This window comes from Macrobrachium rosenbergii, chromosome 50, assembly GCF_040412425.1.
Source record: "Macrobrachium rosenbergii isolate ZJJX-2024 chromosome 50, ASM4041242v1, whole genome shotgun sequence".
Lineage (NCBI taxonomy): Eukaryota > Metazoa > Arthropoda > Malacostraca > Decapoda > Palaemonidae > Macrobrachium > Macrobrachium rosenbergii.
This window is the reverse complement of record NC_089790.1, coordinates 28271654-28286653: the sequence shown is the minus strand read 5'-3', so window position 1 is coordinate 28286653 and position 15000 is coordinate 28271654. Positions and strand designations below refer to the sequence as shown.

General features: G+C 36.1%; 1 protein-coding gene across 4 annotated transcripts in view; it reads left to right on the top strand.

Annotated features, from left to right (window-relative positions):
* Nucleotides 1-15000, top strand: part of Btk29A (tyrosine-protein kinase Btk29A) — a 666915-nt gene that overhangs the window by 357784 nt on the left and 294131 nt on the right. For 2 of the 4 annotated variants that reach the window (XM_067094351.1, XM_067094350.1), the window contains one exon: nucleotides 13953-14000. The exons of the other annotated variants lie outside the window; for them this stretch is intronic. In XM_067094351.1, the coding sequence (XP_066950452.1) occupies nucleotides 13953-14000 (48 nt within the window). The remainder of the gene's footprint in view (nucleotides 1-13952; nucleotides 14001-15000) is intronic. 4 annotated transcript variants of the gene reach the window in all.

Here is a 15000-nt window from a genome sequence, read left to right as displayed (position 1 = left end):
ATTTGGAATTACTAGGCTTTGTTTCCTCATTCCATATTATGCAAAACTTTAGCATACGAGATGTCATTCCATCTTCTGCAGTGGTTCCATTCATTCAGAAACACATTCAGTCTTTGTTAGCTTCTGATATATCAGTGAAATTGAACCCCCACATATCTTATTCATGATCTCACAGAAATGTTCCATCTATCGTTGCCTTTCATCTTTTGATGTTATTATTGATCCATACCTTTTTTTTATGGGTATTTCCCTCTTTTTTTCACCCATAGATACATTGTGTTGGCTATCCTAATCTTATGCCACTTCTTGAATAAGAGCTTTGTCAGTTTCATCAGGCTGAATGTCGAAATAGTCTCTCATCTCTTCTTGATCTTCGTTTAACTTTACGATCCAGGCTAAAGTACCTGGCACGTTCTAATATGCGGTTTAACTCCTTGAAATTTGTTTTCATGCACCTTTTACTTTTTTTTGTGTATTCAGCTTGTATCCCAGGTTTCACCCGATTTGCAAGGTTTGTCTTATTACCCCATATCCCAGCACAACTTTTCCATCAGATTGATATACATTCTTGATGTTAAACCAGCCCTTATTGATCGTCTGCTCCTCCTCACATATGGTCTCTAGAAGTGCAAATTTATATCGACATCCAATTGCAATATATAACCCCGTTACTGCGGGTTATAACCACGAGGTAGGCTATAACCCAGAAAGTCTTATTCACTGTGTGACTTTATTGATACACACCGAACTCAAGGTTGACATTGATTTCACCTTTGTTAGAAATACTTATGTCGATGTGTAGAGAAAGGTTTGAATCAGCGTCTGAAACCAGGAAGAATTTGTTACAGGAGTAAGGCGTGATTTCTCCTGTAGGGAATGGGAGAAGAGGTTGACGGTAGATGGGAGTATCCTTTTTAAATTTTTGTATACCTTTTTTTTTCCTTTTGTTGCTGTGGTGCCATTATGTACTGAAAATCATTCAACCATGCATAGCTGGTTGCTTCTTAATTACTGGATCCACCTGTACAAGTTTGCTTGTGTGTGAATTTAGAGTCAAAACTAATGACTAGAATATTTAAGAATATTCTAGTCTTTTATTAATTCAATGGGTCATTGCATGTAGAACTAATTGCATTAAATAGTTTTTGTTTTTACATATAAATCTTTTCGTTCGAATTTTAAATGCTTTTGAAATGCTATACTAAGAATTGAAATACAAAAACCAGCAAAGATGACTTTGAGATAAAAAAAAAAAATATTAATAAAAAAATCGCTTTAGACGAAAGGCTTAAAGCTGTACGCTATACGATTTAGTTATGAAATGCCCTAATTTTATGAAGTAGCGTAGCATTTAGAAGTAGAAAAGCAGCGAGTAAAAGAATAATTCGTATCCGACGGGGCCGCTTTTCTGATCTAGTGACTTATACGAGGACAACAAAAAATGTGAACAGTTTGCTTATTCCCAGCGGCCGCTTGGCATGGCTCGATAACTGTGTTGGATTTTTACTTATTGATTTATTTGTTCTGCAGAAGGGAAGCAGTTAACATTTTTTTTATTTGTATTATTGTGCTTGTTCTTTATATTGGTGTACAGGTTTGCGTCTTTCATTTTTGAAATCCTACTGCTTATTATTATTGTGAAGCGGTCGAATAATGGAATATTTTGGATGCGCTTTTGCACTTTGGCAAATTCGAAGAAATTTTACCTTGTAATTTTTATTCTAGACCATAAAAATTTCAGCAAACGATTTTGTGGCTTTATTAATGGAATTAAAGAAGTTTTTGTTCTTTTTGGTTGGCAAAGACATCGAGAATTTTGCCCTTGCTTTCGCAAAGAAAGCATATTTCAGCTCAGTTGCAAGAAGTAAGTGTATTTGCAATTAAAAAAAAATATTTTGAAGTCCTTAGGTATAAAAAAGTATATTTCGTGTCATTTTCGTTTAAGTGAAAGGCATAACGAACCAGAAATGATTCTGGTAGTTAACAACTAAAGAATTACTCTCAACTAGAGAGCATTTTACAATCGTTCTGAGAGGGTAAGAAGCACTTCTGACCGACGCTCTGAGCAGCAAAGGAAGCGCGTCGACTTAATAGTAGTTCAGTGAATGTATTGTATTATTGAACCTCTGTTATCATCATCATCATCGCCTCCAACGCTGCGTGACGCAAGGGCCTCTTTGAAACTCCGCCACTCTTGTCTTTCCTGCGCTTTATCTTCCACGAATCTCCCCTCATCTCCAGCCTCCCGGGTCTGAGGCTTCCAACTCTTATGGTGTCCGCAGGAACCCAGCTGACACTATCACGTACTATTCCTGGGGCGGTGCGAAGGCCATTTCCAAGGCCATCTCCATCTCCCCTTCATCATCATTTCATCCACATATGGAACTTCTGTAATTTCGATTGTGGTGTCATTTCTAACTCTATCCTGCCCTCTAGACCCTAGTGTTCATCTTCAAGCTTTGTGCTCAAATAGACAAAATGTTATTAATATAGTGACATTGTCATACCATGATTCATAACAATATAGCAATACAGATCGTACTGGACTTAAGTATAATCTTAATTTGAGAGTATTTGGTTTCCACATTTTATTCAGCCTGCTCCTTCCGTGGTTTGTTTGAATCTCTGATGTAATGACAGTAATTATGGGAGGTGTCACATTGTAATGTTTAGTTCGTTGAGCTGTCACGATGTCACATTGCCAGCTTCAGAAGGCTCTTATTCCCTTTCCTGTATCAAGATTAAGAGCTGATCTGATGCCACCTTAAAACTCTGTGTCGATTGCTTTGAATTCTTTTATTCACAATTACTGTACTTTGTGCCACTCACACGCATGCGCGCTCGCGCGCGCTTGTGCATTTAACAATGTCGTCTGAGTAGCACTTCTCCCTCCCTAGCGAACCTAAATATGGAACATTACGTAACTAATTTTGCCGTCCACCAATAGGTTTTTATTTATAGACTAATTACACTGGTTCCAACTACGAAATTAAAAACTGACTGGGAAAGAGACGATAAATTGCTCTCGCTGGACTTATTCATTCGCTATTAATGTATGTGGGAAACCAAATTTCGCCTTTTCCTACATTGATTTCCTAAGTTTTTATGTTGTTTCAGTAAAGACACTGTTGACTGCTGTCTCTGTATCAGATTGCTTCGAGTGTTCACATGGGTGTCTGAAGTCAAATTTTGAGGCAGGGTCAGCTTGAGACCTTACTCTATTCAGCAAAGTAAAACTCCCGTAAGTTAAAAAAAAATTTTACTGAACAACGTGAAACCTACCATCCGTTGATTTTCACACTCCTGAAACCATCGGTAGTACGCTAATTAGTGTAGCTATATTTAAGTGAAAACAGAAGCTGATTCAGTCGTTTATAAAATAGCATTGAATGATTGCAATAAAATTGATTTCAGGGATATTGAATCTATTTCACAAAGGCTACTGGTGCATAAAACGTCCGGTCAGATATGACCGCGAGTTCGGTGATTTTCATGCGTATGAGGGATATTGGTCGAACTCTGAATTGGCGTGAGGCCAAGGTATTTTTTAAGAGTTGTTGTGCGCGCAAAACGAAGTTTCAGGAATCTATCACCATCAATCAGACTGAGAGTATGAATGTATCAGAGGGCCGCTGGAAATCCGACTAAGCGGACGCTTTCATTTTACGCCCTTTCGCACGCACATGTTGCAACGGATCCTCCCAAAGATTGGCCAGCTTAGGTACGAATTAGCTGTGAAATAAAGCGGAACGATGTCTGGACCCCTCACATTATGGGACAAGAATGTTAATCACCAACTCTAGTCTTGCCGCACTTGTTATTCCTTACTGATATGTTGTAGGTAAATACTCTCTTCTCGCTTACCTTTTCAGTATTATTAGTGATCAGGGTTGAGATATCGAGTAAAATATGTTTTTTTGTGTTTGTATATATATATATATATATATATATATATATATATATATATATATATATATATATATATATATATTATAATGCCATACAATAATGTGTAATATGTAGATACACAGGACCACAAGGAAGAAATAAAATAACGTAGTCTACCGTTTGCTCCTGACCAGTTTCGTCCATTTAGAAATGTTTACCTGTCTGAACAGACGAAACCCAGCCAGGAGCGAAGCCTGTTTTTTTTTTTTAATCTTCCTTGTAGTTTTGTGGCTTATACGTTCTCATTACATAATTTTATCTTTGATTTATTGACTATAAGGATAACCCATCGCTTCAAACAAGACTCTCTTCCCAGACCAAATCAGCAAATAATCGACAGTTACAACAAAGGAAGGTTAAACCCTTTGGAAAAGGAAAGGGAACCTTGCAGTCATCTGAATAATGCCACCCACACTCAACATTGTGTCGTTTTGGGAATGTTAAGCATAACCGTTAATTCTCCTGACATGACCAAAACAGTGAATTCTGAATTCCCAGAAAAGAATAGAGAGTCACCTTGAACTTTTCGACGTCGCTTGCTTAAAAAAAAAAAAAAAGAATGAAGACATACACAAGTGAAGTCTGCTTCTTTTGTGTGACACCTGAATGGGGAGAAGCGATTAACCGGTCGTCGGATGCCCTTGGCACCGAGCGAAGTTCCCTTCTTGTTTGTTTAACAGGAATGAAGGACTCTTTTCAATTATTTGTGCGCTACACGTGCTCATACACATACGCACATACGCCTGGCATACATTCATTTACGTAAGTTACATGCACGTGGCGAGTTTCGTCTGCGTCTAGTCCCATACAAACTCACAAACGTATGTACGCAAGGAAACTCTTAAGAGGTTTTGTTGTGGACTTTAGTTCTTCCTTTTTAGTTTTCTGTAAAAGAAAAGTATTGAGATGGCTATTTGTCTGTCCGTCCGCACTTTTTCTGTCCGCCCCAGATCTTAAAAACTACTGAGGCTAGAGGGCTGTCAATTAGTATGTTGATCATCCACCCTCCAGTCATCAAACATAACAAATTACAAATTACAGCCCTCTAGCCTCAGTAATTTTTATTTCATTTAAGGTTAGAAGTTAGCCATGATCGTGCGTCTGGCACCACTATAGGTACCAACAACACAGGCTGAGAGTTTCATACAGCATTATACGCTGTACAGGAAACTCGATTGCACCGAAGAAACTTCGGCGCAATTTTGACTTGTTTTTGTCGGCTACGACTGAAGAAGAATCAGTCAGCTTCATTAGTCTTCAAACGTTGTCAGGAATATTATTAGCAGTTTTTGTACCTTTTATGTGCTGATACCCTTTATGTTCATGCATACGCAAAAACACGCAGTCTAACACAAGGTTGCTCCATCATGTGCACAAACGAACGCACATTTGCTGGCCTGTTGCATGTGATTGCCTACACAGTATGAGTAAATGAAGATAATGATGGTAGCACTTCATTCCTACTCGGATACAGCTTATTTTGTATGCTTCTCTGGACTAATTGCTACTTCTCATTACTCTGAATTATAATTCATGTGACTATTTCACGTCATTTGTAACGTGTAGCAAATATCTTAGTACGTCCTTAACTTCCCCCGGAATCATTACTCTTTGTTCATTTTTAAAAAATCCTTCCCTAGAAATCAAGATTTCTTCAGCAACCTTTGCATACCATTTCCATTGAGATGACAATAAGCTTAACACATGGATTACTAAACACAGTACTTTTGGCAAATACAATAGATCCCCTCTCCCTCCCTTCAGCTGTGCTGCTTCCTTTATTAAGCAGAAACACAGAAGAGAAGAGCCGGGGGCTGGGGTGCGTGGGCCGCAGGGGGTGGGTGGAAGGTGGAAACAAAAGAGCATCTTTGTGCGTTTTGAGTTGCGACATTATGAAAGGATTCAGGGGACCTTAGAGTGGGAGAGCGGATGTCGTTGTTTAAGACGAGGATGAGGCGCTCTTCTATTCAAGCTAGGAGACAATTTTTGACTTATTTATGGTGCTCGGAATGATAGTGTGGACGGTTTTTTTGCATTAATTACCTAAGAAAGTAGGAAAATGTATAGAAATTTATTCATTCCTAGCGGTAATTAGTTTAATAATGTCTTCATTGTTCGAGTTGTCTTATGTAGGTACATCAGGATCTAAATAAATCTTTTGCAATTTTATAAGCCCTAAAAAAGGCCGAGCTGATTATTGCCCTTCTCATGGATTCCAATATACCCATATCTGAATAAATCTTAGGTGTCCTGTGTAAAGATTATAGTTGTATAATTTATGTAATTTTTCTTATATTATCAATGCCAGTTTTTTTTTATTTTATCCTAATAATGTTATTAATAGCGTCTAGGGAAAAAATATTTGAATTTGCAGTGGAAGTATGATGTCTTTGGAGTGTTTTTTCATCACGTTCGATATTTTAAGCTCCCTCTTCCACTCTCTCAAGAGAATGTTATCGAATACCAATTTTTATTACCTGTTGAGGACCTTCACCAAATTTGTAACCTACATTTTTTACATGGACAGGTCGTCTCTCTCTCTCTCTCTCTCTCTCTCTCTCTCTCTCTCTCTCTCTCTCTCTCTCTCTCTCTCTCTCTTTCTCTCTCTCTCTCTCTCTCTCTCTCTCTCTCTCTCTCTCTCTCTCTCTCAAAAGCTTTGATGCTGAAAGTTTCCTATTTGTTGGAAAGAGTAGAATTTTATTTGAAATGATCATAGTTACCATTCGATGTGATTTGTGCAGGAAATTTTAATTTTGATTTGTAATGACTTCTTCCTTGATTTTGAATCGTAAAGTTTAGTTACACGGATATGATTCTTACCGGATGCTTTAAAATTTCATTGACCTGGATTTAGGGTACAGGATATCAGTAAATCGAATAAGATTACCTCTTACATGCACTTTTGACTGTCAGCTATCTGGAGTTGTGGTCTGAGCTGGACCTAAACCAAAATATTGTGTAATTACGATCTAAATCTGTTTTGAATTCTGAATTAATAGAACGTAGACGTGGACTTTGGGTCATCTGAAACGGAATTTTATATGGTAATTGAACCAAGACCAATTTTGGGTATCTGGATACAAACCAAATTTCCAGTTTCAAAACCTGAGGGGTTGTAAGTTTCTGGATATAGATTCACAGTCAATGATTATTGGTTTAAGAATACCAGTTTTATCTCCTTTAACTTAGATATTCACTTTATCTGTTTCTGGAACTAGACTCTTGGTTGTTTATAGATCAGTTTCTGGATTTAGATTCTCAATTACCTGATTTTGGATCCAAATAACCAATTTACTGTTAGTGATATTAATTTCTCAGTTTATAGTTCCTGGATCTCTACTAAAAACTATATTGTTTCTGGGACTAGATTCTAAGCTCTTTGCACTCGTACCAAGATTTCCAGATCTGTTTATGGACTTAGATTCCTGGTTATCTGATATAGACCTAAGTCCTCAGATATCTGTTTGTGGTTCTAGATTCTTACTTATGTTAATAGTTCTCATTCCAAGATTGCCAGTTATCTGTTTCTAGATCTAAATTCTCAGAGATCTGTTGCTGGATCTGGATTCCTGATTTTCTGTTCTGATCCTAGATCCCCATTTGTGTGTTTATGGCCATCGATTCCTTGAAATGTGTTTTTGTGTGTAGATTCCAGCTATTTGTGTTTGGACGTAGATTTCCAGACATAAGTAGATTCCCAGTTAACTGTTTCTGAGCCTAGATTCCCAAATATCAGTATCTGGACTCATATTGCATTCCTAGCTTCTAGACCCAGATTCCAAGTTAATTGTTCATTGAAACATATTCCCAGTTATTTATGTCAGGAAGTGTCGTGGGCCTAGATCTCTAATTAATTGTTCTTTTTACCAAGATTCCAAGCAATGTTTGTTCTTGGACCCAAATTCCCAGTGAAGTATCTGTTTTTAGACCTAGATTCCTAGTTATCATTTTTGTCTATAGATTCCCAGTTAATTTTTCGTGATTCAGTATATTCCCAATTACTTGTGGATAAACCCGGATTCGTAGTAATCTGTTTCTGGATATAGATTGTTATTTATCTGTACTTGGACCTGCACTCCAAGTAGCCTGTCCTTAGCCCTGTATTCCTGATTAGTCTTTATGAGATATATAATCTGATTCTTGCGTTAAATTCATGTTGAAATTTCTAGATTCCCAGTTAATTGTTCTTGTACCAGATTATTATTTATCAGGTTCTGTACAGGAATCCGTGTTATTTATCCCTGGAACTATATTCCTGTTCTTATTTTCTAAACCTAGTTTTCTTTAGTTATAGAATTGTATTTAAAGGGTATGCATATCCTTTTATCCAAGTGTAAATTCAAACGTATTCAGTGAAAACATATTTGGGGAACTAGATTCCTTGAAACTAAAGTTATTTGAATATACCCTCAGTTTTAAATTGAAACTAAACATGCAAACAGTTTGCCAAAGAACTTCGTTTGCTGTGAAAATACACCTTGGGATTGATGAGTTGTAACTTGACCTCATGTTTACATATTTATTTATATTTTCGAAATTTGTGGTTAAACTGCGCTGAGAGATGGGAATGGTTTGCATTTTTTTAAGCAAACAATTGGCAGTTACATGCAAAAGTGCTTATAAAATCAAAACTAACATAAGAATATAAATTGATGTAAATTGATTTAAATTGTTTAAGCTGCAACAGTCCTAATAAAACAAAATATATGTGCATTGGGCTGATCGTTTAGATTCTAATAAAATTAGCTGTTTAATGCCGTAGATTATAAGAAACAATTAATATTCTACAAATACATGTACTATTTGTAATGTAGATAAGTCGGGCCCATTAATTCTCTAAGTTCAACGGGTATTGGTGTGGATGTTACCGATATGCCTTCACTGTAAGTCAGTAGGCCTGTTTGCCCAAGAAGAATTTGTTTCAGACTGTGAACATTGAAGTGCTAAATGATAGACGAATGGTACCTAGTAGAAACTAGTATACACTCTTATTTTTTCCTTTCAGTCCACTGCGGTAGTTATGTAATAGATTAATCGTCTCCTTTCTTCTTGAGGTACAGCACATTCTGTCTTTTTTTTTTTCTTTTTTAATGGCAGAAGCGATAATGTAATGCCCAACGATGCTGGGAAGATTATGTATATGTGCGTATGTATGTGTGTGTTACTACTATCCATTTCAGGGACCGCGAATGATCGTTTTTCTCAAATATCTTTCAAACTGAGTATTTGATCGAAATGGTACTCTGTCACAATGCACAAGACACCTCCCGCTAATTTTTGGTAATATAGTGCATTGTTAAGTGGTGTTAGTTATGGTGTTTACTCTGGACTTTTCAAGGCAAAGTCGCATTAGTCAGCAGGCTTAAACGTCCGCTATCCCTCATAGACAGGAAAGAGGGGGCGGAGATGGGGAGGCCAGGAAAGTGGGTTGAGGGAGGGATGAGAAGGGGAAGGGAAAGGGAGGGACGGGATGGGGATAAAGGGCGTTCGAATGCATAGTTTGACAATGCAGTATATTACCGAAAATTAGCGGGAGGTGTCTTGTACACTGTGTCAAAGTACCAATTCGATCAAATAATTATTCTGAAAGATATTTGAGAAAAACTATGACTCGCCGAACCTGAAATGGATAGTAGTATTTTGCGTCAACTTGGAGACCCAATTGTCTAAGACCCCCTTGCAAGTTCACGATAGTTCGGTTATAAAAAATGGTCATATCTGTGAGGCGGATTTAGCGGGGTAACTCAAGAATTCAAGATGCAGCGCTTTCTCACAATGGCGTTGAATAAGTTTGTGTACATGTATGTATGTATGTATGTATGTGTGTGTGTGTGTTTTAATTGCAGGACAATTATTTTTTGTGCCGAAAGGATTGTAACGTTTACATTGTTGACAAACTGACTTTGCATCGCTAATTTTCTTCTATTAGAATTTAAACTAAAATGAGTGTGCTTATACCGATGGAAAGGGCAGGGAAGGGCAAGCTAATACCAGTTGGTATAAATAAAGAATTTGCATATGAAAACACTTACTCTTGAGAGAAATGGTAGAAATGCTAATTAAGATAGGTAAGTGGATAATATTAACTGAATAATCAGTAGGGGAAAACATCATTTTTGAAGTGCTTTTTAATGATTTTGTACATAATGAAAAATTGATAAAAGATTAAACAGACAAATAGGGTTATGATGTGGTTTCTCATGTTGAGGTAATGTGAGTGATTTTATATTTTGCATGGTCATAGAATATTCGGGCCTTAAACATTTGCAACACGAACCAAAAGAGAAATGCTAGCACCACAGATGTTCTGAAAAGCAACTTAGAAAAAAAAAAAAAAAGGTCAGGAAACAACGTCGTCATCCTGGACACCAGGTACCCTGACATGCCCAGGGCCTTTGAACTCATTCAGCAAAAACTCTGACTAAAGAAGTGTGGGACACAAGCGTTGTGAAGGAAGGAGCAAATGAGAGGCCTCCTGAACAGTTAAAAAACCGCAAGATGAGACTCAGGACCTGCCATTAGTGATCCTAATTTCTCGTCCTCCTAACGGCGAAGAGGAAGAGGTCCCAAGAATTTTGTCTGAGACCCTTAACTTTGGATTCGCTGAAAGGTTGCTGTGAGTGATCTTCAACGCGGATTTTTACCTCTCTCTCTCTCTCTCTCTCTCTCTCTCTCTCTCTCTCTCTCTCTCTCTCTCTCTCTCTCTCTCTCTCTCTCTCTCTCTCTCTGCGTTTACTGGAGACCTATATTCTGACATCTCAAGCATAGCAATAAACTTCTGAGTTGTAGAATGAAGTCGCTACTTCCATTCTCTTTTTCCACCGTGATTGTTTTTATTCAGTGAAATACCAGTTTGGTGTAGTTGTATTAATTCTTAAATGAAGGTTCAGGATTTAGAAATGACTTAATATTTTTGTCTTTAAATGTAAAAGATAAGTATTTCAACGGAATCATAGTTACATTTGTTTTGAAGTCCGTTTAATAATTTGAATTAGTCAGTGATATTCTGATTCTCTGAAAACTTGTAGAGTATCAAAATTATCATTCAATGGATCTTGACAAGGGACGCACTGGATGCAGGATTTCGGCCCTCTGGTACTAACCGAGTACACTTTAAAAAGTGGATCACAGATATAACCATTTCCAACGGATAGAAAGTATGTTGCACTGCAAACATGGCAGAGAATATTTCTCATGATTAGCATATTGCCAAAATAACGGAAGCGGATGGTCACAGCCCAAGGCATGTTCAAGGGCAGGGCCGCTTACCCAAGTGGGGAAAAAAATCATTACTCTCTGCCTTTGCTTGTTTTTCCCCCTCTCAACATGATTCTTAATCTTAGAGCAATCCTTTTGTTTGGTTTCAAGTTTGTTAGGCGTTCTGCATCTTTATGAAATATAACATTTCATTATCTACTTACATGGACAGTTACCGATTTGCATATAAATCTAAGCTAATTTTTTATATTTTGTTTCTGTATTTTTTTCTGTTTTTTCCTTTTGGTACTATACTTCCCCTGATTATTAGCATAAATAGATAGAGCAGAGCCAGTCGTCAAATTTTGTTTATAACTGAGGGAAAGTAGGACAAAGGCTATAAAAGGGCAAATGATGGCCCAGAGCTATTAGCTATTTTTGTGACTTCAAGGGTATTTCGTATTGAAGGTGGGTTTTATATATCTCTCTCTCTCTCTCCCCCCCCACACACACACACACACACACACACATATATATATATATATATATATATATATATATATATATATATATATATATATATATATATATATATATATATATATATATATATATACACGTATGTACTGTATGTATTCATTCACATTAGTGGCTTTTAACTGATTAGTTGTTAGTGGTAGAAACTGAAAACATGTATATAATATCTCACACACACATATATAAATGTGTGCGTGTGTGAGACATATATATATATATATATATATGTGTGTATGTGTGTGTGCGTGTGTGTGTATTTGTAATAGCCACGATGTATCTGGTAAAAAAAGTGACCAGTAGATTCTACATATATATATATATATATATATATATATATATATATATATATATATATATATATATATATATATATATATTATATATATAATTGTGAATGATTTTAAACGAAATAAACAAACAGAAGCATAGAATAGGACATTCTTCAGTTTTCACCCGAATAACCAAAAGGTCATTCTTTATGTTATTCAGTATGCATTACAGGTATGCGAAAGTACTTAGAATGATACACGCCTTAACTAAACCATACAAGGACTGTCAGAAGTTTTCGTAATGAGAAAAGTTTATTAAATCCAAATGTAATTTGTAATCATCCCTCTACAGTACTACAATTTTTATATTGTCACTGCAAAATAGTGGTTATTGTAAACTCATAACAGAAACTAATCGTGAGTTGTTGTTGGTGATGATAAATGCATATTATATAGACTGAAATGTTGCACTTTCAAAAGTTAAATTTGAGACATGGACCTTATGTGTTTTGTGTAATGGACACTTGCAACATTTATAACTTTAACATAAAGATTTATATGATGAAGGTATTATATGTCTTCAAGTACTATAACAGACAGACATGAAGTGTTACAGTTAAAACGTTTCACGGTTGTGTCCCGCCAGTTGCATTCACTTCTCATTTATTCACACTTACACTCACACACACACACACACAATCCCCCCCCCAAAAAAAAGTATACAGCAACCGGCGACTAACATCGGTCCCAATCCAAACAGAATCATTTGAGACCAAAAAGCACGAGACCGAGTCTCATTCACCGCGTTCCGAGGCCGAGGTTAAGGCCAAAGTAACCTATTGTGAGACTTAGTAAATATTTAAGTTCATGATACTTAACTTTAATAGCGGGAATATGTTCAAATGCCCTTCAAACAAAATCGTCCCTTATCATTACCAGGTTCTCATTTCATTAGTTTTGACAAAGTTGGGCTTATTTCTCCCATCACTTAGGGCACCAGTCATCTTATTTGATAACGAAGTTATGTTACGTAGGGGCATTATTGCTTTTATATTTGATTTTCTGATCGTTCTATCACTTACATGATGATTTGATGTTATTACAGTAAACTATCATTTTTACCCAGTGGTCTGAGCTAGTATAAGGCAGGTAAAATGAGCATCGCAGAGAAAAAATGGAAATTGATCACTGGAGGGAGTGCAATTTCAAGGGCTGGGAAAAATAAAGACGCAAGAAATCGTTTTCTTTGGCTGTTTCAGGGAGATATATGCACTCTGAGGTCATTAGATGCTAACGATTTACTGAATTAGGTGCAAAGGCATAAATCTAAGTTTACGTTTTATCAGCTTTACTGAAGATCCTGTAAGGATATTTATGGTACGATCAGTCTTGCGAACAGTTCATTCTTTCAGTCTCATATATCCATGTTGATTCTCATTTACGAATTAAATCGGATTTTAATGAGTGAAGCGTGATCTGATTTTGCATTTGTTGCTCCTCCTTTACAAAATTTTTTTATTACTTTTGAAAAAACTTAGTGCGGGATGATAATATAATTATAACTAATATTATTTGAACATTTAGTGTGTTACAGAATCTCATTATATTTTCACGCTCACGGGTGAATACTTTGTAATAGTCGGGGCGAAATATATCTACATAGAAAACGAGTCGGAGCCACTAGAGAAAACTGACCGACTTAGGTGGCTAGGGTAACTAAAGTGTTAGGCACCAAGTATACACTTGTATGTATATACTGTACATATATATAAATAAACATTCATTTCATATTCATATATATACTGTATATATATATATATATATATATATATATATATATATATATATATTCATTTTCATATTCATATGCACGCTTTAGCCTACCGTAGGGATGATGTGATATAATTTTAATATCCTATTTTAAAATATTTCTTATTTATAATTGTTTTGAAGAAGAAAGCTTAACTTAGTACTCACAATATGTTTTCTTTTCTCGTGCAGGTATGTTTCACAAGTACAAGGGCGAGTTTGACTTGATGACTGCTAACGGTAAGTTAGTTGTCTTCCTCATTAGTTTTTGGAACCGTCTTCACAAGAAAATTTTATATAAAGAATTTTTGCATGAATATTTCTGATTATTTGACCATCATTTGAAATTTCTGTGATCAGTTCCTTTCAAGTTTTTTTATTAAAATTTTAGTTGTCTCGTCATTTATAGGGGTAGGTGTTTAATGGACTGTTTAATGATATGCGGGCCCCTTTTCTTGTTTCGCTCTTAGTAAGGTTCGTTCTCACAAAATTTTATTTTTCAGGGTTTTTTTTTTTTTTTTTGTAGCAAATAAGTTTGCTACGACGAGAAAGTGTTGCCGGAGATAATGGTCTGTCCGGTTAGAATACATTCCATTTCTCTGCAATGTGTTGCATCACGTGCAACTGCATTTGCCGTCCTTGAGGGAGATGAGTCATTTATGGCGTGTATCGTAATGAATAGAATGTCAAAGCTATTTCGCAAGTTTTTATAAGTGATTTTCTTTTATTTATCCTTATTTGTGTAGTTTAGTGAGTACAATAATTATCCTTTCGACTATTTTGAATTGTTTTATAAGAATTGCGGTATAATTATTTTGCACTGGGTGGCTAAGTCTAGATCCTGTGTTTCAATGAAATCTTCTGAAGTTTTTTTTTTTTTTGTGTCAGCACTGTCTCTGAAATCACGTGTAATTTGGTATAAAATAATCAGTAATTTTCTTAGAATTGAAGAAAAACGAGAACCTCCGTTTTTTACTCCAACTTAGCTATTATAAGTCGTAATATTCCTTCTTTCAGTGAGGATTTAAGGCTTTTCTCGTGGAATTCGTTTCCTTTTATTTATCCTTCTCCTGTATTGAGAAAAAAAAATTAGGGATCGTTTACATTTCAATAATGGAATTCAATGTAGAGGACAAGATGTGTCTGTGTACGTAGTTGGTCAGAGGTACCTTTATTAAGAACCAAGATGGCTCTGCACAGTTTGAATGTGTTTTGATGTCTTGTTATCATAAGCGAGGTC